This window comes from Phyllostomus hastatus, unplaced genomic scaffold, assembly GCF_019186645.2.
Source record: "Phyllostomus hastatus isolate PE091 unplaced genomic scaffold, TTU_PhHast_1.1 phas_contig_1162, whole genome shotgun sequence".
NCBI classification, from domain to species: domain Eukaryota; kingdom Metazoa; phylum Chordata; class Mammalia; order Chiroptera; family Phyllostomidae; genus Phyllostomus; species Phyllostomus hastatus.
Window position 1 is genome coordinate 11,301,673 of NW_025333537.1, and position 25,699 is coordinate 11,327,371.

General features: G+C 59.8%; 2 protein-coding genes across 5 annotated transcripts in view; one reads left to right on the forward strand and one right to left on the reverse strand.

The window, feature by feature from the left end:
- Nucleotides 1–548: 548 nt before the first annotated feature.
- On the forward strand, nt 549–6,131 carry SNRNP35 (small nuclear ribonucleoprotein U11/U12 subunit 35). Its single transcript, XM_045844716.1, has 2 exons — nt 549–664; nt 4,506–6,131. The coding sequence occupies exon 2, from the start codon at nt 4,509–4,511 to the stop codon at nt 5,247–5,249; it is 741 nt and encodes a 246-aa protein (XP_045700672.1). The 5' UTR covers nt 549–664; nt 4,506–4,508; the 3' UTR covers nt 5,250–6,131.
- Nucleotides 6,132–7,550: 1,419 nt separating this feature from the next.
- RILPL1 (Rab interacting lysosomal protein like 1) overlaps nt 7,551–25,699 on the reverse strand; it is a 30,751-nt gene continuing 12,602 nt past the window's right edge. The window contains exons 4-9 of one of the 4 annotated variants that reach the window (XM_045844710.1): nt 25,115–25,336; nt 17,578–17,750; nt 15,676–15,768; nt 11,120–11,207; nt 10,803–10,826; nt 9,019–9,134 (exon numbers count right to left, since the gene is read on the reverse strand). In XM_045844710.1, coding sequence (XP_045700666.1) covers nt 10,824–10,826; nt 11,120–11,207; nt 15,676–15,768; nt 17,578–17,750; nt 25,115–25,336 — 579 coding nt within the window. In that variant the 3' untranslated portion in view covers nt 9,019–9,134; nt 10,803–10,823. Of the gene's footprint in view, nt 9,135–10,802; nt 10,827–11,119; nt 11,208–15,675; nt 15,769–17,577; nt 17,751–25,114; nt 25,337–25,699 lie in introns of all 4 variants that reach the window. The other 3 variants (XM_045844684.1, XM_045844701.1, XM_045844694.1) reach the window with 3 other exon arrangements.

Consider the following 25,699-nt stretch of genomic DNA (forward strand, 5'->3'; position numbering starts at 1 on the left):
GTCCTTCAGTAGCTCCCAGAAACCCCTGGGACTTGGGGAAAAAACGAGAATGCCCGGAGATCTGGGGTCGCAGACCCCGGCGGGGCCCGGGAAACCGCACTGTTAACACGAACCCACGCGAATCCAGCGTCCCCGCGCTGCGAAGAACGGGTTGGCTCGTGCGAAAGCGAACTTATTACATCTAGGAGTCAGGGAAACTCGGGGAAAACGTACGGGATTTCATGTGGACCGGCACACGCATGTTCTGAAGAAACCGTAATTTAAAGAAAGGGTAAATAACGACCGAAGGGAGACTGCGGACAGCCGCCCGCGGCGCGGACTGAGCCGAGCGCGAGGCACCGGGAATCGGCGGCTCCCGGACGCCCAACTGCACATTCGATAGTTTTTCAACTCAACGGTGCAATTTAGCAGGTCTTGCCTTCGTGGAAAAAAAATTAGACATTTTATTCTCCTCGGAAATAATACGCCTCCGATGCTCAATACAGAGGATTAAATATCTTCAAACAAAAGCGGAAGTGGGAAAAACAAACAAACAAAAAAAAACAGCTCCGTGACGAATCTGCTTCTCCCAATGTGAAGGTCCGGTCAGGCAGACACCAAGAATCTTCCATCGTTCCCAGCCCGCGCCGGTTTCCGTGGGGAAGGGAGCGTGAGCCTGGCTAAGGTGCGTGGGCGAGGCTTGCAGGGAGCTGGGCCCCGCGGCGGGAAGGATTTAGGTATTTCGGCCCGGACGTTGTGTCCGCTCGCGTGTGACCGCCATGTTGAAACCTGGCAAAGGAGGGAGACCTTTCGGTGTTGTGGTTCGGGGGGCTGGGACAATAACTGCTTTGGAAAGATGGCCCTTGCCGCTCGACAGAAGGCGAGAGGCCGGCGGCTATGGCGGAGGCGCTTCGGGGTTTTGGGGGTACAGGCCTTTCCACGAACACTTCCGTCTTAGCGTCCGCGGCGCCACTGCGCATGCTCGCCAGGGCTCTGGGTCCCCGGTTCGGGGTTGTTTCCCACTCGGGTGGAAAGCGCGGGAACGTCTTGTTTTGCAGACTCAGTAAGGAGAGACGTGCTTTGTTTGCTTAATAATAACAACTTTTATTTGTATAATAATTTATAATTATAAAGCGCTTTCAGAGACTGTTATCCAGTCTTCACAAAAGCCTAGTGAAGTGGCGTTTAGCTGCATTTTACCAGGTGATTTACATTTTGCCCAAAGTAAGACCAGGCCTGAAACCTGGGTGTTCCGATTCCCAGTCTAATGCTCTTTTTCACTTTCCATGCTTTTATTTTTAGTGGTTAACTAAACCTCCCACCCACCTCCACCCGACACACCGTTCGTCTCTCACCTCCTATCCCCATTTATAAAATAATGGCGAGGATCTAACACGCCAAAGAGGTTGTAGGAAATGCGGACATAATGCTGCCACGGAGGATGTGTACCCAGAAAGATGAACGCAGTTCTCTCCTATTTGGTGTTGATAGAAGACTGTGTAGATGAGGGAGAAAACAAAAGTCGTGTTTATCCCTTTGTAATTGCCCAGATATTAATGTGAGGATCTCCTTAAGCTTTGAACCGGAGCTCTGCGTACAATAATAATAATAATAATAATAATAATATTTTTGTGCCTGATTTAAAAAAAAATTTTAAGATTTTATTTATTTATTTTTTAGAGGGGAAGGGAGGGAGAAACAGAGAGAAACATCAATGTATGATTGCCTCTCCCAAGCCCCGGAATGGGGACCTGGCCCACAACCCAGGCATGTGCCCTAACTGGGAATTGAACCTGCAACCCTTTGGTTCGCGCAGCCCGTGCTCAATCCACTGAGCTACATCAGCCAGGGTTACAGTAATATTATTTTTATTTGATGGATCTCTGTGACCTTTTCGTGTAGAATGGGGAAAGGGTCTCAGCCTCAAACTCCCAGAACCCTAATCATTTTTCCCTATCCTCATCTCCAAAGGGTTATAGTTTATGATGGCCATCGAAGGAAATAGTGAAGAACTTAAGCTTTGGAGCTAAAAAAACGCCGGGCTACTTCTTAGCTTTGTCATTTGGCGTAAAAGACAACTTTTTGTAATCACCTTGTACATCTGAGATGGCAGTAAGAGTAGTGTCTATTTCCTGGTGTTGTTGAGAAATGAGGGGACTTGAGTGCACCGCACAGTGGCTGGCGCCTCCTAAGTGTCCGATACAAGTCAACTGTAGTTATAATGGTCTTTTCTTTTTTTCCCTGCAACCCCTGTGATGGAGGTTAGCATCTAAGAATTTCAGGGCCAGTAGAATGGAGTTGATGCAGAGAATATTAGAGCAGAGATTCCACCAACATAGAGGTATCTTTTTTCCCCCACGTAGAGATATTCCAGCCGCGGGGGGGCGGGGGGGGGAGCACAGAGTGCCCAGGGGCAGAGCCCAGACCCAGCACAATTGTGCCACTGTGCCCGGTGCTCCTCCCATTGCTCTGACTGTCCATCAGCCTTTTGTGGGTGAGGATTCCTGAGGGGTTTTCTCCCGAGTTGCTTGTTAGTGAGGACAGACTTACATGCCCTCCTTTTACAAAATGGTGACAGTGTCCTGTTGTCCCTCTCGGTGCTCATTGAAGTACTCCTTTCCGTCTGATTAGTACCAAAAGACGTTCAGCGAATTGGGACTGCAGTTGGTTCAGACCCCCAGCGTGTATCAGGGAGGGCCCTAGGATCTGGAAGTGAGCAGGCCCCGGGCGGAAGAGCAGTGTGCACTGTGGGTGGCGGGGACAGTGGTGAGTGTGGCAGAGGAGGCACCAGGAGCTGTGGGGGAGACGGATTTGCTTCCTGGGGAGGAGGCTGCAGGCTGGACTTGGACTTGGAAAGGCCGGCAGAATTTCTGCAAGTGGAGATGTGGGAGGCGGAAAGGAAGAGAATGTTCCCAGCAGAGGAAGTCTTGTGGGCAGAGTCATGGGGCTGGCGGGTTAGGGCACGTGCGAGCCACAGGGGCCCCTCCTGGGCAGAACGGGTTTTGCGGTGGGATATGGATAGGCCAAGTGAAGGTCAGAGGGCCGAGTCCCTCGACTTCTGAATTTCTGGAGTGTTTGGCTTTTTTTTTTTTTTTAAAGATTTTATTTATTTATTTTTAGAGAGGGAAGGGAGGGAGATAGAGAGAGAGAGAAACATCAATGTGCGGTTGCTGGGGGCCATGGCCTGCAACCCAGGCATGTGCCCTGACTGGGAATGGAACCTGCGACGCTTTGGTTCGCATCCCGCGCTCAATCCACTGAGCTACGCCAGCCAGGGCAGTGTTTGGCTTTTTCCTGGGAAAGAGAACTCTGCAGCCTTCCCCGCAAACAATCACTCCTCCTACGTAACCCATAGACTGAAGAACAAAAGCAGAAAGATCCTGGAGGGACATCTGAGAAAGAAGGGAAAGTTGTAGATATTATTTTAACAATATCCTGGGAAGGTGCTGTTAGCGAAGAGCCCTGGGTTTTAAGTAACGTATTTCAGCGTTGGCTCTAGGAGTCCCAGAGGTGGTCGCGTGGTCATCAGCGGCGTCTGGAACGTGGGCAAGCACTGTGTCGTTCCGGCGGGTTCTCGTTTTATGCACCCCCTTTCAAAAGCTGTTACCATGCGGCCCGCAGCCGCGTGGCTGTCAGTAGGTTTGGCTTTGCCCCCTGTGTCCTGACGGATGGAAAACGCTGCCTTCCAGGCACCATTTTCCCTCATAGTTTTGCTTTTGAAAAAGCCCTTTTCAGCCCTGGCTGGCATAGCTCAGTGGATTGAGCACGGGATGCGAACCAAAGTGTTGCAGGTTCGATTCCCAGTCAGGGTACATGCCTGGGTTGCAGGCCATGACCCCCAGCAACCTTGCAATGATGTTTCTCTCTCTCTCTCTATCTCCCTCCCTTCCCTCTCTAAAAATAAATAAATAAAAGTCTTTAAAAAAAAAGAAAGAAAGAGCCCTTTTCTCTGTGATGCATACTGAAACGTTCACACAGGAGTGGTGCGATATCTAGAATTTGCTTCAGAATCCCCTGGGAGTGGGGATGGGAGGGGAAGCGCAGGGAAAACCAGACCGGCCACTTGTTGGTTGGGGTTGAAGCCGGCTGGGGAATTTGTGGACGGTACCGCCACGCTCTACGTAGGTAAGTTTGAAATTCTTGGCGGTCGAGTTTTTAAAAGCCGCATTTCCGTAGCAGTTCCCACACTGGTTTTCCGGTGGCCACTTTAAAGTGTGTGAAAGGTGAGCCTGGATGTTGACTCTGCCTCCGCGTTACAGTGTCGCCAGTGCGTGCCTTGTGGTGGCTGAGCCGGATGGTACACATCCGACTCGGGCCTGGCCGTTTCCTGCTGCCTCCTGGGAGGGTGGGGGCGGGGAGGGTGGGTAAGAGCATCTCCGGAGCCCACCTTCTAGCTGGGTGCCTCGGCCTCCGGGACCCCACCTCCATCCCCAGGGAGGAGGGGTGCGTGGTGGGGTCCGCCTCCCGGGCTCAGAGGCGGCGCTCACAGCAGGCGCTCCATAAACGCTTCCTGTGGTCTCTCCTAGAACATGAACGACTGGGTGCCCATCGCCAAGGAGTACGACCCCCTGAAAGCTGGCAGCATCGATGGCACGGATGAAGACCCCCACGACCGTGCGGTCTGGAGGGCGATGTTGGCGCGGTACGCCCCCAACAAGGGCGTCACGGGGGACCCCCTCCTCACCCTGTTCGTGGCGAGGCTCAACCTGCAGACCAAAGAGGAGAAGCTGAAGGAAGTGTTTTCCCGCTACGGGGACATCCGGCGGCTCCGGCTGGTGAGGGACTTGGTCACGGGCTTCTCCAAAGGCTACGCCTTCATCGAGTACAAGGAGGAGCGGGCCCTCCTCAAAGCGTACCGGGACGCCGACGGCCTGGTCATCGACCAGCACGAGATCTTCGTGGACTACGAACTGGAGAGGACCCTCAAAGGGTGGATCCCCCGGCGACTCGGAGGAGGTCTGGGGGGGAAGAAGGAATCGGGGCAACTGAGATTCGGGGGGCGGGACCGGCCCTTCCGCAAGCCCATTAATTTGCCTGTTATTAAAAACGACCCGTACAGAGAGGGGAAGAGGGAGAAGAGGGAGCGGTCCCGGTCCCGAGAGAGGCGCTGGGAGTCGCGGCCCCGGGACCGGGACCATGACCGGGGCCGGGAGAAGAGGCGGCAGGAGCGGGAGCCAGCCCGGGCGTGGCCCGACAACGACTGGGAGAGGGAGAGGGACTTCCGAGAGGACAGGGTCAAGGGCAGGGAGAAGAAAGACAGGAGTAAGTAGAGGCCCGACGCCCCCGGCCACAGAGCCCGAAGCAGGGCGGAGGGGCCCGCGCGGCTTTTACACGGAGGACGAGTCCAGTGCCGACGAAGCGCAGGTGCCAGCTGACCGCCGATGCTGGGAGTCTCTCTTCCTCACCGTGGGTCGCTTGGGACACGCTTCTGACCGTGCTCGCCGGCCTCCGCACGGAGGGGCGCGGCCAGGGAGCACCGGTGTTCAATTTGGTGGTGATGGTCTGGTACCGGTCTTTAATTTTGGCAGGGAATTCGTTTGGAGAATTTTATTTTCTCCCATCTCTTAGAAAGCGACCATTTCGAGTGCTTGGCAAAAAGAAGGCATGACCAAAAATCATTCGTATTGATCTGTGACTCCTGGCAGCCCGGCCCTGGTCAGAGTAACTTGCATCTCTTCCACCTCCTTGTGCACAGAGCAAGGGGTGGTGGAACCGCCATAAAGACGGGGCGGAAAAGCGAATCCAGGGAGGAGGGACGTCCAGAGACTGGGCACCCAAGCCGGCCTGAGCTGTGATCCAGGCGGCGGCCAGCTGCTCCTGAGCAGATGTTACTCCGTGCTTGAGCTACATGCTGCCTTTGTCTTTTTTTTTTTTTTTGAGCTACATGCTGCCTTTGTCTTTTTTTTTTTTCCTGGATGGGAGGCTGACATTTAAGATGAAACACCAGCCCTGGGGGGCGTGGCTCAGTGGCTTGAGCACCGAAAGGCCGCCTGTTGCACTCCCAGTCAGGGCATGCGCCTGGGTCACGTGCCAGCGCCCCAGCAGAGGGCGTGCGAGAGGCAACCGGTCTACGTGTCTCCCCTACATTGGTGTTTGTCTCCTCTCTCCCTTTCTCTAAAAGTAAATAAAGTCTTTTAAGACAAATTAAAAAATGAAACACGAAAGCTGCAGCGCTGTGGGGCTGCGGTGTCTGGCAGTCTTCCAGCCCTTGGGGGAGAGAAAGCTCAAAAGGGAGTGAAACGGAGATGAACCGGTGACAGGTTTGTGTCCAGCTTGGATGGATGGATCGAGTGGCTGTCTTCCTCTGGCCGTCTGGCCTCTGTTGTGGAGCTGGGTGCACGGACCTCAGCTCCTGGGGGCTCTCAGTAAGTGCCACCCGTTCTCGTGGTGCCATGAAAGTGACATTTAGCGTTTCTGGTTTGAAGGTTTAGGCTCCTATAATTCAGGATACTTCAGGCAACACAAATGTCTGAGTTAACATCAAGGCTCACACATGCGTTACCGGGTTTTTGCATTAGGAGCGTGAATCTCGTCACGTAGGCAGCCCGCTGGGTCTTAAAACTGCTGTCAGCTGTTAGAACGGTTTTAGAAAAAATGGGAACTTTGCGAATTGCCAGCGCAGAACTCGACAGTCTCCAGGCTCAGAAGAGAGCCGCGCAGGAACACCGGCCGGATCGCGTCCGTGTTCTGCCTACTACGCGCTCCCTATTGCGGCACCCAGTGAGTCGGCAGGAGCTGTAGCTGAGCAAGAGTGCGACATGTTAGGGAAGCAGGTGTCGGGGGACAGCACGGGAAACCAGTTGAAATGTGCTGTCAACCCCGAGTGCCAAAATACGGATGGGTCCCAAGTCCCCAGCCCCTGGGCTGCGGACCGGTACCAGTCCCTGGCCTGTTAACAAGAACCCGCGGCAGCACAGCAGGGGGTGCGGTGGGCGGGCCAGCGAGGCCGTGTTCTCACTGCCGCCTGAGCTCCCTCTCCGGTAACCCACGAACCCGCCCCGTCCGTGGGAAGATTTCCATGAAACTGGTCCCTGGGCTAAAAAGGTCAGGGACTGCTGGATTAAAAAACATGCTCTCAGACCCTGGCCCTGGACGGTTGGGTTTAGTCTTGTACGAACCCTGGTAACTTAAAGTAAAAAAAAGGGTGGACTGCCCGCCCGCCCGGCAGGGACTCAAGTAGTCGGTCAGCGTGACCAAGGCACTTAGCGCTGACCCAGCCAATCCGCTTCCAGCTTCCTCTGCAGCCGGGCGCACGCTTGTGAGAGCCTGTGACGCTGTCTCGGGGAGGACCGGGAGGACTCCGTCTCCACCAGGGGGACCAGGGTGCCTCCACCTCAGCAGTGCTGCCAGTTGGGGCCTGTGGGCGAGTTCTTCCTGCATCCCGCACGGTGCAGGGTGTGTGGTCACATCCCTGGATGACAGCAGCCCGCCCACTGCAGCTGCCACCAGGGTGACAACCCAAGTGTCCCCGGGGGCAGAACCGCCCCTGGCCGAGACCCAGGGTCTGTGCACTGACAGGAAGTCCTGTCCAGGGCATGCTAAGAAAAAAGGTACCAGACAGCAAGCAGGTATCTAGAGGGTGCTGCCATTTATGTGAAAGAATGAAAATATATGTTTTGATTTTTACACAATTGCATGCAGGTTTATAAACGACTTCAGAAAAGACAACCAAGGAACTGGCAATCCTGGTTACCCCTGGGAGGGCAACCAAAGGTGGTCGGGGGCTGGGGGCTGGGGGTGGGGGAGGTTCCTCAGCACACATGCTTCTGAGAACCAACTTGTGGTTCTCACGGGCAGTCAGCTTTGAGAACCTCGCTGCGCAGCAACGCCATCCTGTCTGCCGGGTGCCGCCAGCACGCCGGGGACAGTCTGGCGACTACGATAAGCTGACCCCACGGTTTGTTTCTTAGCCGACCAGAGTGGAGTGTGTAAAAAATGTGGCCTCGTCCCATGTGCTTGTGTCCTCTGTTAGGAAATGCCACCTCTCTCCATCCGCAAGCACCCAGCCCGCCGCCCTGCGTGCTCAGTGGGTGGAGGGAAAGAGCATTGTTTGGGCAGAGCCCCAACTCGCCAGCTGCAGTGGGGGCCGCTGGCTCCCCCGCTCACCACCCTCCCACCTTTCAGCCGCCCCTGCTCTCGCAGGTCTCCCCCACTCACCGTCCTCCACCCCTGGGCTCTAGCGCCCCGTTCTCAACCTGCTCTGGGACACTTGTCTTCTTCACGGGGGTGGGGCTAGGTATTTGATGTGGTGAAGGCTAAAAGGAGAAAAGATGTCAAGTAAAAAAAAAAACCCACACGAGAAATGTTGCAATCTCATCCTTAGCAACTGTTTGGCTGGTTAGTGCTGCGTGTAACTCCCAGCGGATCCCAGGCCCCCAGCCCCGGCCTCGGGCGGCGCCCCACGCTCAGGCACTATCAGGGACCAGGGGCCAGAGAGCGGCACCGGCTCCTGCAAAGCTGTCCCCAGTCTCTGGGCGGGAGGGACCCTGTCCACCTTTTCTGCTGCTGTGTGTCTTCGTCCCGTGACTCCGGAGGCCCCGCATGTCTCCTGGGTCCACCCTACGCAAACTCGATCCCCGTGACAATCTCAAGAACGTAAGGAATGAGCACCTACCGCTCCCACTTAAAGGTCAAATGTAACAAAACCTCTGGCCACAGAGTTTGATACCGAGCAGCCCAACAGCCGGTTCCATAGTGGCGAGTGACGTATTTGGCTTAAAGAAGCTTGTGTTACTGAAGTTAATGCAAAAGTCTGGCCTTCACTCCCAGTCTCATTAAATATATATCCTAAGGGATCGAAGTCATCTACTACAAACGGCGACAGCCCTGGGTATAAATAAACATTTCTGCAGAGTTCGGCGTCAGGTTTTCAGTGTGCTTCCTCAAAGCAGCGGGTCTGAGGGGTCAGTTTTGAGGGTGCGCCTGAACCGAGAGGCGTGCGAGGCGGTGACACCGGGGCTGCCAGGTCCCGTCCGGGCGGCGGCGGCTGGTTCGGGTCCGAGGGCCACGGTCACAGGTGCTGCAGGGCCTCCTGTCCTTGCTCTGTGTAACCGTCGTCACGGTGGGAGTTGGCCCACTGGCCGAAGGACTCCTGGACGTGCACGTTCCTCTGCGTGTTGGCCAGACGCTTCTTATCCCGCGAGAAGAAGCTAAACCTTTCGGGAGGAGAGAAGGCAATGAGCTCCCGCCCGTCGTGGGTGCACACCTCAGCACTCTGCAACGCGGGGACACACGGCAGCCGGCCGATGGTGGGAGGGAGCGAATCAAGTCAGGGGGCTGCGGGTCAGAGTTATGCTGGAAAGCGGCAGGGGTTGTGCGTGTCACTGCCACGGCACCTTGGAGGTGACAGTGCGAACGGGGATTCCACACGTGTGACCTCCTACCTTACCCACCTCGAGGGGCTCCTCGCCACAAATGGAAGGAAAAAGCTACTCGGGACACACACCGTGGGTTTCTTCGCCCCAAGGATGCAGAGAAGGTTAACACGCGAGAAAGCCACGTGGCAGGTGGGAGGAGTCTGACGTGCAGGGCGAACGCTGGCGTGCAGCTGTGCGTTTAGTGAGCCGGGAAGCTAGGTAAGGGGCGCCTCGGAGCCCGGAATCCACGGGCACTCCCGCTGAGGCGGCCGCGAGCGTGGTGATGCGGGAAAATGAGAGGATCACAAAGGACGGTAATAGGACCCCGGTGTGGCTCCCCAGTTAGACAGACACCACGACTACGCGTGTGAGTGGAATCTGGGAGACGTCACTGGGAGCGCCAGAAACCGGTTTCTGGTGAAAGCCTGTAGGAGTTATCGCTTCCATCAGAAACAGCGGATGCAGACCGAGAGGTCTTTTGAAACCGGCTGTGACTGTTGGTCAGTGATCGGTCAGAGCGAACCATCCGATGCCTCGGAGGTCGAGGTACGCACCACAGGCCAAGAGCTCAGTAAGCGGCCCCTTGACAAGGCTTGCTGCAGCTCTGCCCGAACAGAGACTCGGGCCCTGGCCGGCGGACGGGAGGTCCCCCTCCTTGAGCATTTCCCCAAACCCCTTCTCAGCTGCCACCTGTCCTCTCCTGCCCTTCCGTAAGGTTCCTTTTATCCTGCCCAAGTTCCCCTACCCTTGCATGTTGGCTGCTAACCTTGGTAAGTAATCGAGTTGCCGTGTTATCATTCCCGGGAGCAGGGGTAGGAGTGAACCACGGAGGAATCCAAGCTTCAGACCGACTACTTTTAGCTCCCCCCACCCCGTCTGCTCCCCCATTAGCTTCGTGTGCACCCATGTGCGGCCATGTAGCCCGAGGAGTCCAGTTTTAATCGCATCTGGGTGAAATGACTTCCCTGCTCTGTGGCCACTAGGTCCCACCATCACCTCCTACCAGGGGGGAGGTGGTCTTTCATCAAGAAGCTGGGGCACGCCCCCTTTATCTGGGGAGGGTCTCCCCAGCAGCTGAGGGCTGCTTCCGCTACGACAGGTGCGTGTGGAGGCTCACGAAGGCCCGGTGTGCGTCCCGGGCTACCGGGGAGCTCTCTGCAGAGCCGGCCACAGCACAGCAGTGGCACAGCTCAGCGCCCGCCGTGAGGGTTCCCCTCTGTCTGACTCCAGCAGATAAGCCACTTGCCACTTCCTGTCCCAGGGGACACAGACGGAATCAACACATTGGTCCCCTCCTCCGCTCTTCCTTTTTTTAAAAAAAGCAAAATGAAACAGCTCGCCGCCGCCGCCGGCCTGGCAAAACACAGCGGTTTAGGAAGCGGGGGCGCGGAGACGGAGAATGCAGAGTTAGTGTCACTCGGGGCGGGGGCGGGGGCGGGGGTGTCACAGCGGGCGTGGCTTACTGACCCGTCACTTAAAGGACCTTCTTTACTGGATCATGGGCAAGGTGGATTTAGAATGGAAACAGAAAAGACAGAAAGAATTATCGGTGACAGAGCCCGAGACGTCCACGGCCTCACTCGTGCAGCGCGGGCGCCATGCGTGGCGTGTCTGCGATCGCGTGCGCGGCACCCACAGCGGCGGCGGGCGCCCGCGGGCGAGGGCCATGCAGCTGACGCGGCCAGAGGCGGCGGGCCAGCCCAGCGGCAGCCGCGGCGAGCATTCCCAAGGCGGAGCGCCACACCACACCACACACACCACACACACCACGCCCCAGTGCCTACAAGGGAGACCAGCCGTCGGGCAGGCTGCAGCGAGGGGTCGTCCAGGATCAGTCCAGCCGCTACCATGGGCATTATGGCTGTAAAGATCCTGGTCGGAAAAGCACAGACAGACTCAGAGAAGACAGCAGCGGGCAGGCGTGGGAGCCGACACGCTCCACTCCTGCACCGGCTGAGGGGTTCGCTGCTGCTTCGAGTTCTGGGTGGGATGGGGCCCCCGCTATCCTCACGTGGAAGTCCCACCCCCCCCAAGGGCCTCGGGATGCGCCCTCCCTGGAACTAGGGTCCATGCAGGTGTAAGCAGTGAAGTCGAGTCAGCGCGGAGCAGGTCCTTGGAGACAGGTGTGCACCCAGGAAGCGCACCCCGTGGGAACGAAGGGAGGGGTCGGGGCGATGCTTCCAGGGGCCAGCAAACGGCCGGAAGCCCGAAGAGAGGCCCGGAACAGGGTGTCCCTCATGGCCTTGGAAGAACGGGCCCTGAGACACCTTGACCTTGGGATTCGAGCCTCCAGAACCGTAATGCATCTCTGCGGTTTACGCCGCCCGGTTTGTGGCACCGTTGTGACAGCACCGCCAGCACACCGCCACGGCCCGGGGAAGCCACCGAGGGAAGATGGTGCCAATGCCGGCCTGGGCTCGGGGAAGCGAGGGGTCCCCACCTGCTGTGGGAGTTGGCGGGGGCACCCTCGGGTGCCTTCCAGCACATCTGCCCCAACTGCCATGAGCTTCAGGCGCCATGCCCTGCAGATGACTGGGGGCAAGGGGGTGGTGGCCAGGAGACATGGCCAGCACAGCCAGGCCGGATGGGGGCTGAAGCAGACAGCTGCGGCTCACCGCCCACTGGGGAGGTCGGAGCCGAGAGCCGGGCACCGGCCCCTGGGCGGGGCAAGGACAATGAAGAGGAAACACCACCCGAACCACTGCATTGTAGTTTGAATAGCTTTGCCCGTTTTTGTTTTGTTTTTTGGAGGGTGGTTGGGAAAACATACAAGATAATTGTCTCCAGTGAGGCCTGGGGACTCTCTGTACGTGGGATCACCTCTGATGGCCCCACAGGGCAGCTGGCATCTGGGCCGAACCACCAGGGTGGCTTCTCACGGCGACACCGAGAAGAGGATATAACTCTTGCTGAATGAATGGGCCCGGTCCCTAGAGGCCAGGCTGGAGTCAGGGTTCCGAGGGCTCCGAGCCCCACGGTACTGCACCCACCTTCGCCAGGACCCCTCTCTCAGCACGACGGGGAGCCCCCAAAGACATGGTCTTTGTGCAGGGGCGGGGGAGGCGTTTGGCCTGGAGAGGCGTCCGCCTACCTGGACACGGGGGACCCCACTGGGGATGTGAAGGGAGCCGGACGGACGCAGAGGGGCAGTGGGACGCACACTGGGAGGGTCCTGGCCAAGAGACTCTGTGTGGCTCCCTAGACGGACAGCCCCTCGCCTGCCTATCACAGGAGCCCCCCTGCAGAAGCCCCCTCCCCTAGAGGCAGAGCGCCTTGCATGAAGGAGACTGGCCTGTTTTGGCAAAAGCTCACGTACGTCCTGGATGTGGCGTAGCTGGTTAGGACGCCCTGCGGACGTCGGGAAGACGAGCCGAGCGACCCGCCCGCGGTGGCATTTCGGGCCGTGTCATGTGCGGCCGTGGAGAGGCTATTTCCAGGCCGGAGCGGGGAGGGCGGCGGGTAGGAGGACAGGGACAGAATGCTCTGCTGCCGCTGGGCGCGTGGGCGGCGCCCACCCCAAGGCCGGCCTTTCCGGGGTGGAAGGCCACGCTGTCTGACCCAGAGCCTCCCTGGCCGGCCCTCTGCCCCCGCCGCCTGCCTCCGGCTCAGCCCCTCCGCCCCGCTCAGAAGCCAGCAGCTGAGTACGCGTCCGTGGGACCCCGACGGAGAGCTGTGACCACAGAGAGGGGACGCCGGTGCCTGGCGTCCGCTGGGGACGAGGCTGGAGTCGCTCAGGCGCTCCGGCGTGACCCGCCCGGGCAGTGCCAACCCGGCCGCCCGGGCCAGCAGCTGCTCGGTCACACGCTGTTCTTGGCCAGTCTCCTGGGCACACTGTTGTGACTGGCAGCAGGGTTTCTGGTTCCCGTGAGCTGCTCAGCCCAGAAATACAGACTCTGGCATCTCTGGCTCACGGGCACTTGAGAGATAAGGGGACCGGGCGGTCGGCCCAGAGCTGGGCACTCGATGAGTGAGGGGGAGGGGGGCGGGGAGGCAGAGTGAGAGAGCCGGGTGGCCTGGGTTCAAGGGTTAAATCCTGACCTCCGCCCTTCCCAGCAGCAGGACCGAAGAAGTCCATGGGCTTCCCAGGGAAGCCTCCCTTTCTTCCTCTGAGAAAAGGCGCTCAACGTCCCAGCCCGGAATCTCTGACGTCGGGGCAGACACCTTGGTGCCTGAGGCCCGTGAATCCCCCTCAGACCTCCAGGGCAGTTACGGCTGACCTGGGGGTGGGGGTGGGGCATGGGTCAAGGGCATGAGGCTAAGTGGAAAGCAGCTGTGAGCTGCCCTCGACAGACCGTTTGACACACAGCCTGCAGAGCAAGGACCGAGGGGCCGGACGGACCCCACAGGGGCCAGACGTGAGGGGTGGACAGGGGCACAGGCGTGGACCCCTCGGAGGAACAGCCGCTCCCCGCCCCAGCCCCCAGGGAAAAGCCGTCCCTGCCCCGGGCTCTGGGCTCTGGGGCCACGCTGGTGCTGGTGCGGCTCTGCAGCCAGCGCAGACAAAGGCGACCAGTGTCCCGCCTGGGCTGGTCAAAAGCCCTTTGTGCCAGTTTGATTTTGCTAGTGATCCCCGAGCCGTCCAGGAGGGCCTGGGGCCGGCCACCTGCGCCCCGGGGGTGGGAGATCAGTTTCTCTCTCCCTCCGCTTCGTCTCTGTCTGTCGCTCTGTCCCTTTCTGTCTGTCTGTCTGTCTGTCTCTGGCTACTCCTGCCAGGCCCGGAGTCCGGGTCTTGCTGAGCAACAAGAGGTCACGCAGGCGGGAGAAGGGCTTTGAACATGGGGCCCCAGAATCCTTTCTGGAACACTCTCAAAAAGAGGATCAGATACCACAGCTTAATAAGGTGTGGGTAGAAAAACGAGTGGGAAAAAAAAAAAAGCTAATTTCCACCCTGGCTGGTGTAGCTTAGTAGATTGAGCACTAGCCTGCGAACCAAAGGCGCGCTGGTTCGATTCCCAGTCAGGGCACATGCCTGGGCTGTGGGCCAGGTCCCCAGTAGGGGGCGTGTAAGAGGGAGAGGCCAGGTCCCCAGTAGGGGGTGTGTGAGAGGGAACCACACATTGATGTTCCTCTCCCTCTCTCTCTCTTACCCTATGTCTAAAAATAAATAAATAAAATGTTTAAAAAACCCTACAAGATCGATTCTGCTCGTCCTTGGAAGCCTCTGAGTCACACCCCAGTACCTCTCCCCACATGCTCCTGCTGGCTCCCCCCCGCCCCCACTGGCCTTCCAAAGCTCTTGCTGGGGTTTGGGGGAAGAGCCGAGGCCGCCTCTGCAGGAAGCCTGGGCCGCAGCCGGAATCCCGGCCGAGAGCCGGGCAGACGGTGGGCACGAGGCTTCCCTGCGAAGAGCCGAAGCCACGGCTCGCAGGGCGGGGGGCAGGCTGCCTGGGTTCGAACCCCGGCTCTCCCTCTCTCATTAGCTGTCTGACCCCAGGCAGGTGGTTCTTCTCAGTGCCTCAGTCTCCTTAACTCTGCAATGGGGCGGGCGGTGCCTCTGCCCCGTGGGCCACGGTGAAGACACAGTGAGGTCATCTGCGGGGACAGGGCCTGGCACACAGTAGGTTCTCCGTACACATCAGCTAACTAGACCGGAGCGCTTCACCCTTTATCTCAAAAACTGCAGGGCCAGTGAACCTGAAATTGTCTGCAAAACTGTGCACGTCCCCTCCCCTCCCTTCCCCACCCGGGGAAAAGGGCCTGCAAGCTGTCCGCGTGATCTCAAAGGGGTCCTCGGACGCACAGACCCCCGAAGGGGCTCTCAGTCTAGTTGAGGGCAAGGACTGGGTGGCTTTTCCTTGGGCGCCCCCCACGGCACCCCGAGCCCGACTCTGCATGCACAGCACTATGCACCAGTGAAAACTCAATGGAGAGATGGAGGGACAGGTGGATGAGCCATCGGAAGAACGCACACATGGGGTGGACCGGGGGCCACCGCGGACCTCCTGGAGCTGGGGCGCCAAGCCTTCAAGCAGCTGGAACCCACCCCCCACCAGCCTTGTTTGCTGTTCTCAAGGACACAGCCCACCCCCGACACACTCAAGCAAGCCCTGAGACGCAGCCACAGGCCCCGAAGCCTCCCCGCCCCTCTGGGCCTTTCCCGAACTCCTCTGCCCAGGGACGCCCAGGAGGAACTTGGCGCCCGGCTGTCAGAGGAACTCAGAGTCAAGGGCGGACCCGGCGTCCCGTGCGCCGGGGTTAGGCCCGTCTCAGCAGGAGGTGCTCAGCGACAAGCCTGGCCTGCAGCCGGGGCCCAAGGGGGGTGGGGGGGAGCGAGAGGCCGTGTGCACGGCCAGGTCAGCCGGGAGCGAGCAGCCCCGTGCGCGGGAAGCACGCCACTTACAGCCGCTTGATGCCAGACTCTGGCTGGGGGGACACTCTCGGGTGGGCGATGGGCGGAGGCTGGAGCATTCGGTTCTCCTCTTCTACTTCTTCGCTGGAGGGGTGAGGAGGTGTAAGAGAAAAGAGTCAAAAACGCAAACGCCACGAGAGCCGGAATGTTCCAGAAGGGTACTGCCTGAGGGTCTGCGAGGACTTGGAATCGGGGGACCTAGGAGGATGGCGCCTGCGGCCTGGGGCCCGCGTCCCTCCGCCCGGGGGGCTGGCCAGTTGGGAGGCGGGCGCGGCCCGGGAGGCAATGGACACGGGTGCCTGGGGTCCCTTTGGCCCCGCCGGTCCAATGTGAGGCCTTTTGGGAAAGGGACCCGCATCTCTATTTTCAGTTTCCTTCGACGATTCCAGCCGAACAGAGCTACTTCCTGTTTCCTGTCCTGGCCAAAAGCTTGTCTCCGTGCCTGCCTCTGTGGTTTCTTCCCTCAGGAATATGCCGCCCACCCTCAACATCTCCATACCTGAACAGTGCCCTACCCTTCAGGGAAAGCCCAGTTCAAATGCCACCTCCTCCACGAAGCCTTCCTGATTGCCACCCCATCCCCAAACCAGAAGTGATCTCTCCCTTCACTGAACAGCCAGCACACAGCACCAGTAAAACGTTCTTATGACAGGCATATAATAGGTTTTCAATAAAACATCTGACATCATCTTTGCCCTGCATCTCTTACTGTTCCTGCTGGAGCAGGGGCCCTATCTGGCGCGTCCGTCCTTCCTTCCGGCTCTCTGTTCCACAGATATTTGCTGTGCACCTACTCTGCGCTAAGCTCCATTCTAAGCATCGGGAACCTAGCCCTGCACCAGACCAGTGAGGTTTCTGGTCTCATGTTGTTCAGTCTGCTATGGAAACAGACAAGAAAACATGCAAGTTAAGGACCAGGGCGCATGGGAGACAGTGAAAAGGGCCAAGAAGGGAGTGAAACAGGGTAAAGTGACAGTGACCAGGGCCGGACACTCCTTTGCCTGGGGGACAACGGGGCAGGACGGCCTCCACGTGGAGGTGACATGTGACCCGAACCCTGAATGGCCAGGATGAACCGCGGGGAGAATGAAGGGGACTGTTTTTCCAGCTGCAGGAGAAGCACGTGCCAAGGTCCTGCAGTAGCAACGGGCGCGGCGTGTTCGGAGGAACCCGTGCAAGGGCAGCGTGCCCGAAGCTGAGCGAGTGTGCGGTGGCCCCGGCGGGGGCCGGGGGTACACGCAGGAAGCAGTGCTGCCCCCTGATCTTCGCGGTGATGGGAACGTCCGATGAGGCAGCCGCCGGCCACAGCGCCGACTGAGCGCTGGACACGGGGGAGTGCAGTGGGGACACAGAACTTCGAGCTGCACTTTAACTGAGCTCACTTACACAGCCACACGGCGAGCGGCTCCCGTACTGGACAGTGGGGCGTTACCATGTGCAAGGAGTTCACGGACCACAGAGCAGAACTTAGGGCGCACAGCTCCCCGGTCTCTCATCTGCACTTCCAAAACCCAAGAAGGTTCTACACATCGAAGTTCACTTTCTGGACATTCATGGCTGGCAAAACCTGACACGCTCTCTCGTGAGGGTGTTTACAATCTTAATTCATCCCACTTAGTACCTGTTGCTGCGTATGTTTTCATATGTTTTATTTGGGGGAGCGGCCCCAGACCTCACCGGTGGTGGCAGGCTATACACAGAATATACTGTTCTCTAACAGCAGGAAAGATCTGGACTATAAAACACACCTGAACCTGAGGATGTCCCAAAAGCACTGCGAGTCCCCGGAACAGACACAGATACAACCCTCGTCTCCCAGGCAGGAGCTAGCGGTCCCCAAACTGCGCACAGCCCCCAGAAGGAGCCGGCCTGGGGGCTCCCAGGGACGCTCACCTCTTATAGTACGCTAGCTCCTCCTGCAACAAAAACACCTTGGACTTGAGCTCATTCCTCTCGTGCAGCACGTCCCGCAGCTCCTGCAGCGTGAATCGGGGGCGGTTGGGGTCCTTCAGCTCCATGGCCGCCTTCTCCGCCTCCGACAAACTCTCTTCCCCGCCGGGCTCTGCCTGCAGGGGGCAGAGAGGCTGCTGACGAATTCCTGGCGGCCGCCACCGGCTCCCACTCGGCATCCTGTCACACGGACCTGCCCACCCCGGCGGGGCCTCCGCAGCCTGCCGAGGCCGCTATTTCAGGGACTCGCGGGGGCCTCTGCTCAGGTTCTGTGCAGCCGGTCCCCCTGCGCCGGCGGCCACCTGTTCACTGTTTGCCTTCAGGACCGCCAGGCCCGCAGCCCGCGCCTCCCCACCTGACTCAGGGCTTCATCACAAGCAGCGATTCACAGGTGGCCAAGGAGAAGATACAGTACCCGCCCCCCAGCCCACCCAGCCGTCCCCTTCAGAAACCCACCCACTCGCCCCTGCCCCCGTGCTCTCCTTGAGTTCTCACCGAGACCACTGCCCGCTCGGCAGAAGATGCTGGAAGCAGAGCCGGCGTGTCCTTCTCTATTCCTTTTCCCTTGACATGAAGTCACACGCCTGTCCCTTTTTGTCACCGGCCTTCCGGCCAGGCCCTTCCTTCCCCAGTGGCTGTGGGCATTTTCACTCGAGTTCAGCCACCACCTGGCGGGGGCTGTCCCACGGATGGACCCTAGCATGCTGCGTCACCTGATCGTGGCCAGACCCAAACCTGGCCCTCCTACCCGCTACCACAGAAAGGAGCTTTAAAAACGGATAAAATAGCCCTGGGTGGTGTGGCTCAGTGGATTGAGCGCAGGCTGCTAAACCAAAGGGTTGCTGGTTCGATTCCTAGTCAGGGCACATGCCCGGGTTGTGGGCTGGGTCCCCAGTGGGGACCACATGAGAGGCAGCCACACATTGATGTTCCTCTCCCTCTCTTTTTCCTTCCCTTTCCCTCTCTCTAGAAATAAATAAAAACCTTTAAAAATGCTAAAATGCATGCAACATAAAATTCACCATTGTTAAGACCTACAATTCCGCAGCATCTACGACCCTCACAATGTTGTGCAGCCACCACCCCTGTCTAGTCCCAGAACATTTTCGTCACCCCCAAAACAAACTCCACACCCATCGGCAGTCACTCCCCAGCCCCCCAGTCCCCGGCACCACCAGACATTTCCTATCAGTGGGACCACACACCACGTGACCTTTGTGTCTGGCACTTGTCACTCGGCATCACGATCTCAAGGCTCGTTCACCTTGTAGCAGGGGCCAGTGCGCCGTCCCTTTTTCATGGCTGAGTAATATTCCTCTGGATGGACGGACCACCCTTCGTGTATCTTCCTACCCACTGACGGACATGGGGTTGCTCCTCCCTTCCGATTACTGTAATCGACGTGCCAGGAACATCTGTGCACAGCGATTTGTTTGAACGCCTGTTTCCAACTCCCCAGGGCGCGCGCCTGCGAGAGGATCTGCTGGGCCGTGCGGCCGCTCTGGGTGTGTAACTCTTCGAGGAAGCGCCCGACCGCCTCCCACAGCAGCTGCCCCGCTCCACGCCCCCACCCGCAGTGCGGGAGGGCTCCACACTCGCCACATCATCGCCCACATACTTTCCCCCTCATTTTCTGAAAGCGAGGACGGTTTTGCAAGCCGCCCCCAAGTCAGCCAGCCAGCCAAACCTGCAGGCGGCCTGTGCTGAGCCGCCGACGTCTCAGGACCAGCAAGAAGGAGTGGACAGAGCACAGGGTGACAGTGGGAAAGCTCTGGAACAGGACAATGAAGGACCGAAATGGAGACCCTCCCATACCCCCTCTCCAAAAAACCTGCACAGCAGCACGGGGGCAGAGGGACCCGGCCCAGACGGGTGATGCAAGGTCAGGATGCAAAATTAAAGGCCTCCAGGAGGCACCCTGGGACAGTCGGCACAGGCTGTTCCGGGGAAGGACACTTGAAAGGAGACACCACCCACCAGGGCAAGTCAGGTGACAGGAGAGCCCTGAGTGGGGTGGGGAGGAGGCAGGGAGGGGGCGTGACCCCGGTCAGGGGAAAGCAGCCGGTGACCGGGGCAGCCGGCCCTGACACAGCCGCCCCCTGCCAGGTCGGCTGGGCCACAGAGCGGGTGGGGCCTCTTCCCACTCAAGAACTGGGGCAGGAAACGCTGGAGGAGTGGCCGTCCCCGGAAGTGCTGCAGGCATCTGGGGACACCCCCTATCGGGTGGGCTGTGTGGTCGGTCGGGTGCCCAACCCCTCTGCACAGCCACATGCTTGGACAGTGTCCCCCACCAAGACCACGTAGAGCAGGCTCCTGGTATACAGCAGGCGCTCACAGCACTGGTTCACTTCTCCTCCCCTGCCCGGATTAACCATGGGGCGTCCCTGATGGCCAATATGCATTCACCATCCAGTAGGCATTAACTCTGTGCCCATCCGTCACGGAGCTATGAGATGAGTCGGACAGGGGCAGGTGGGGGGACGCTACACGTCAACAGACGCTCAGCAGGTGATACGGTGAGAGAGGCGCCAGGACCTCGGACTTGAACTGGGGAGGGCCACAGAGGGCGTGACTGCAGACGGGGTCTCCATGCACGGGGCCTTGACGAACGTGTAGGAGTTTGCTAGGAACTCTGTTCCCTGGCCCCCGACCCCCATTTCACTGGGCGCTCACTGTATTCTAAAACTTTTGATCAAAAAGTTTACATCACAAGATTTCTGGGTTTGGGGCTTCCTTTTGGATAAAAAGGGGAGGGTGGGGGGCCCACACTGGACCCACACGGCGACACGGGGCTGGTGCCACACAGCTACTTGGTTACAGGCGCCCGTTCCTGGCTGCTGACTCCCCACCCCCTCCTCCCCCTGACCCCACCCTGCCTGGGCCCCTGCTCACACGCTCCCTCCAGCCCCTCCGCCCAGACCTCTCAGGTCCTGCCATTCGCAGGGCCAAGTCCCGTCTGGGGAGGGGCCTTCTGACAGGCGGCCACCCGCCCTGGCGCAGGGAAAAGCCCTTCACGGGGCTCCCCAAACCTCGCTGCTGCCGAGGAGGCTCCTCTGCAGACCGGTGCGGTGTTTCTCCATCCAGCCCCAGGTGAGCCAACAGCGTCTCCGAGGGCCCGTCCCCCAGACGTGTGGGGACCCTACAAGTTCCGGTTCTCAAGCCGGAGCCTTTCCTTGCTCACCCCCCAGGCTGTGATCGCCCGGCACAGCACACGGTTATACGATTCGTCAGAACCTCGGTTCTTTCTCTCTGGGGGGGTGCAGTTTTGTGGGGGAGCAGTGTGATCCCCTGAGGCTTCCCGGACAGGTCTGCAACCAAGTCGTGGGGCCACCGCCTGGGAGTGCAGAAGAGGGACGGCTTGGGGCCCCGATGCAGCGCCTGGGGCAGCCCCGGTGGCCAGGCCAGGCCAGCCGGAGAGAGAGACAGCGAAGTCTCATCCCAGCCCGGAGATCAGGCCCATCGGCAGCGGGCCTTCTAGGCTTACTGCACCAGGGACAGGGAGGTGGCCTGGGTTATCGCGGACTGTCCGCCGGTCCCCCGAGGGACTGCAGGCCCGGCTTGAGGGAGATGGCCCGAGGCCCCAGCGGCTCCCTGGGGAGATCTAAGAGTCTCGGCTGACGAGCAACGGGGCCTGTCCAGGGAGGCACTGGGGGGGCCACGTCTATGTTGAGGCCCCCATCCCGAGGCCGGGCCCCCATCCCGAGGCCGGGCCCCCTGGGCTTGCCCCCCGCTGCTGGCTCATCGAGGCCGGGGTCCGTGCCCCCGACCCGGCAAGGGGAGCGCTGGCTGCCAGTGCTCCAGTCACCCTCGGGGTCTCCAGGCCTCCCACTCTGGAGTTCAGCCCGAAAACCCCCATTACGGGATGGCTCCTGTCAGAACTTGTAAGACGGGGGCCCCAAGGAGGCAACCCTCAACTGCCCGGCGTTCCTACGATTTCACACAGAGCCCTTCGGACAGCGGTCCCCCGCACCTCCCTCAAGGCCGCACGTCCATGAGCGCCCGCGGTTAAGACAGGGGGAGCCGGGCAAGCTGGGAACCCTGCTGCGTGGGGACCGGGCCCCAGGGCCCCGCGGTGTCCGGTTCCGCTCCCGTGAAAGGCCCAGGACAGGCGGCCCCACGGGGGCAGGAGGGAGACCGGGGTGGCTGGGGCTGGGGGACGCGGAGAGGGGGGTGACCGCCGGCGCGCACGGGGACTTTCTGGGGTGATGGGAATGTTCTAGATAGAGGTGATGACTGCGCAGTGCAGAGAGAGTGCACTAGAACCGCTGAACGGCCCACTCTGGGGGGTCGGGCTGTACGGAGACGTCGTCACAACACGGAAGGAGCCTTGTCTCCCGGAGACCACACCGAACCGGCAGGGACCCGGCCTGCACACGCACGATCGCAGGAATCGAGGGGGAAAATCAGAGTGCCCCAGACAACTGACTCCTGCCCTGCTCGCCTGGCCAAGCCGGGTCCCTCTGCCGCTCCCGCCTCCCCCGGCCACTCCAGCCCGCGCAGCTCTCCAGTCTGGCTCGCCCTCCTCCTCCCGCCTGGAACGGCCGGCCCCACTCTCCACCCCTGCCCACCCTGCCCGCCCCACCAAACCCCTCTCCGGGTCTGGAGACCTGCAACCCCGCCTCGCCTCTCGACTCAGAGCCCACTGGGCCCCTCCGCTCCCAGCACCCTCGACCCCAGCCACACTGTTGGATCTACCGGGTCAGGTCAAGCCCACTCCCCTCACTGGTCAGATAGGGAACTGACCACCAAGGAGATGGACGGGCCCCAGGTCACGCGGCAGCAGGTGGTGAAGCCAGCACGAGTGGCTTCCCCATTGGAGTGTCAGGGTTCCTGAATGCCACCCCGCTCCAAGGGACAGAGTCAAAGCCGGCGAGGATGCCCGGAGCTCGGGGACAGACGCTGGGAGCAGCTCAGTCAGCAGGTCAGTCATCACTGCTACCTGATGTCACTCCTCCGCCCTGTCCCACCCCGCCGGTGCCAGAACGGGAAACTGAAACCCACAGGCGATGCGGCCAAGGAGGTGTGAAGTGTCCTTGTCCTTGGAGACGCCTGGAGCTGGGCTCAGAGGCTCGTGGCCCAGGCGCGGACGGGCCTGAGTTCCATGGGGCCCAGGAGGCTGGAAGGGTGGCCACCCCCAGCTTCGCCGAGTGGCTGTCTTTGGCATCTTGCCCCTCTGTCCCACTGCCGTAGATTTGGTCCCGCCCTCACCTTCCCTGCCTGCGTTATTGCGGAGGGCTCCCCACAGCCCTGTTGGCTGCCAGCTCCTCGCCGGGTCAGCCTGCCCCCCAGAAACCCAGAGCGGGTCCTGTCAGTCCCTGCTGAAACCCTGTGGAGGGACCCACCCCCCCCACTGCTCAGGGTTTTGTGTGTGGCCGTCTCGGCCCTGACTCTGGCGCGGCAGACAACAGCTGTTGTCGCCGCCTGGCCTGCCTCCGTCCCCACACACTTCTGGGGGCTGAGCCGTTGCGATTTCCTCCCGGAGAAACTCTGCTCATTCACTTTCGGTGCATAGAGCTGGGACGGGTGGGTACCACCAGGGGTAGCCACGTGACCACGGAACGAAGAACACACATACTCAAGATCTCTGGCCACAGTGATTGGTTCAGTGGTGGGCCAATGAGAAGGTTCCCTGAGACTTTTGCTGGGAATTTGAGAAGAGGCCATTTCTTCCCACTGGGGTTGCAAAGCTGGTCGAGTACCAGCTTTGGGCCACCCTACGGCAAGTGCCTGCGTGAACGTGACACCAACACAGAGGAACGCAAAGCCGAGAGAGGGTCGGAAACGCATGCCTGATAGCATCATTTGGGGGCCTGGGACCAGCTATACCTGAAGCTATCCTTAACTTAAAGCTTTTAGTCACACAGCTAAAAATACCTTTAAAAAAAATCCTTAGCTCATTTTAACACAGCCTTCTGTCATTTTCAGCCAAAAGCCGGCCCTGACCTCTCCCTTGTGAGACTTCTCTCGCTCACCTCTCCATCTCCCCTACCAGGTTCCTGTCCTTCAGACATCCCAGCAGTGCCTGGCCTGAATTCAGAAGCTGCCTAATGATGCTGCTGGGACCTGAGCCATCCTGACAGTAAGCTCATCTGTCTTACCTCCCACACCTGGAACCCGGGAGACTAGCACGGCGCCCGCAGACCTGACACAATCCATAATTTGCTGGCAGGAAAAGCAAGCCCTGAGTGCCCCACCCCGACCCCCACGGTTCACTGTGCTTTTCCGAAACAGCCCACGCGGCCTGCAGGGCTGGCCCTGCCCCCACCCCCTGCACGCCAGCCACCTGGCCGTCTTCCACTCCCCCCTGCACGGCCTTTCTCCTGCCATGGGACCTCCCGCGCGCCACCCCCCGCCCCCGCCCGGGACTCCCCCGCCTTCTTCTGGCTTGCTCTCACTCACTCTTTCCACCGCCTCCTCGGGGGAGCCTTTCCGACTCCCCCACACTAGCGTGGCAATGATCACGACAGCTGACACTTGACAGGAACTAATTCATTCCGCTCTCCTACCAGCGACCCGGGGGTAAGTACTGTTCTCGCAGTATGGCTCCCACTTTGCAGAGAAGGAAACTGAGGCACAGAGAGGCTAATTCACTCATCCAAGGTCACAGAGGTGGTGACAGGCTAGGTTGGAGCCGAGACAGACCTGCTCGGGGTCCACGCAGGTGGCCACAGGCCACAGCCCCTCCCTCAGTCGAGGGGCCTACCAGAGCCACGCCCTTCCGCGGAGCACGGACCACCTCCGTATAAATCGAGATACATTTTGCACTCCAGAAAATCCACTCTTTCCAAGTACAGAATTCAGCATTGTTAGTACGTTCAGCTGTGCAACCATCACCACTAATTCCAGAACATTTCCATCACCCCAAAGAAACCCCGCCCCCAGTGGCAGCCTCTCCGTGGCCCCCCTCCCCCGCCCCTGAGACCACCGGTCTGTTGTCCATCTCTGTGGACCTGCCTGTTCTAGACGTTTCGAATAAACGGAGCCACGAAGTGTGCGGCCTTTTGTGCTGGCGCTTCCCCGTAGCATGTTTTTGGGGTTCGTGCGGGCTGTGGCAGGGGTCAGGGCTCCGCTCCTTTTGTGGCCGAGTCCCAGTCCACTGGATGGACGGACCACGTTCGTTACCCATTCATCAGCTGATGGACACGTGGGTGTTTCCACCTCTCGGCCACCGTGGCTGGTGCTGCTCTGAATCCACAGTGTAATCTGCGATGAGTTGGACGAGCGAACGGAGAATGAACGGCAGGGGGCCCGGGTCCCTCTCTGAGCCTCACACTCTGGGGCGAGAACGCCCTGGGAGTCCCGGGTGCCGGGCCCCGGTCTGCCCCCCCCTGCTGTGTGTCCTCTAGGCAGTGGCTTGCTGTCTCTGGGCTCCGTTTCTTTAAGTGTAACAGGGAAAACGGAACACAAGGCAGCCCAGCAGCCCCGGGCCGGCCCGCAGACCAGCGCGCCCACCCCGCCTCAGCGGCAGCGCCCACCTCACCTCGGGCTCCTGCTCGCCGTTCTGGCTGAGCTCCCCCTGCAGCCGCTCCCGCAGCTTCCCGAGCTCGGCCCGCAGGCTGCCGGTCTCCTGCCCCTTGGTCTGCAGCTCAGCCTCCAGCTCCACCTTCTGCTCGATCAGGGCCTTGCCCTGGGCCTCCACCACGGCGACGCGGTGCCGCAGGTCGTGGTTGATCTTCATCAGCCGGGTCTGCTGCTGCTGCAGCTGGAGAGACACGGGGGCCGCTGCGTGTCGGGCGGCACGCGGCCCAGGGCCGGCCACCCACCCTCGGCACGTGTGTGCCACGCGCACTGCGCACGTCTGTTCCCACAGCTGCGTGGGCGCCAGGGGTGGGGCGTCCGTGTATTTACTAGGACGATTTTAAGGCAGATGGAAGGTAAGTGTCTTGTGAGTATATTGGGACACTGCCCTAGCAGATGGAAGTCACATGCCTTGAGAAAGGGGTGTCCTTTTCTCTCTTCTGATTTGAGAGGGAGGGAGGGAGGCAGGGAGAGAGACACACACATTGATTTATCATCCCACGTACTGATGCACTCATCGGTTGCTTCTTGTATGTGCCCTGACCAG

Coding starts and splice junctions, on each gene's coding strand:
- SNRNP35 (XM_045844716.1), top strand. CDS start 4,509: ATGAACGACTGGGTGCCCATCGCCAAGGAGTACGACCCCCTGAAAGCT.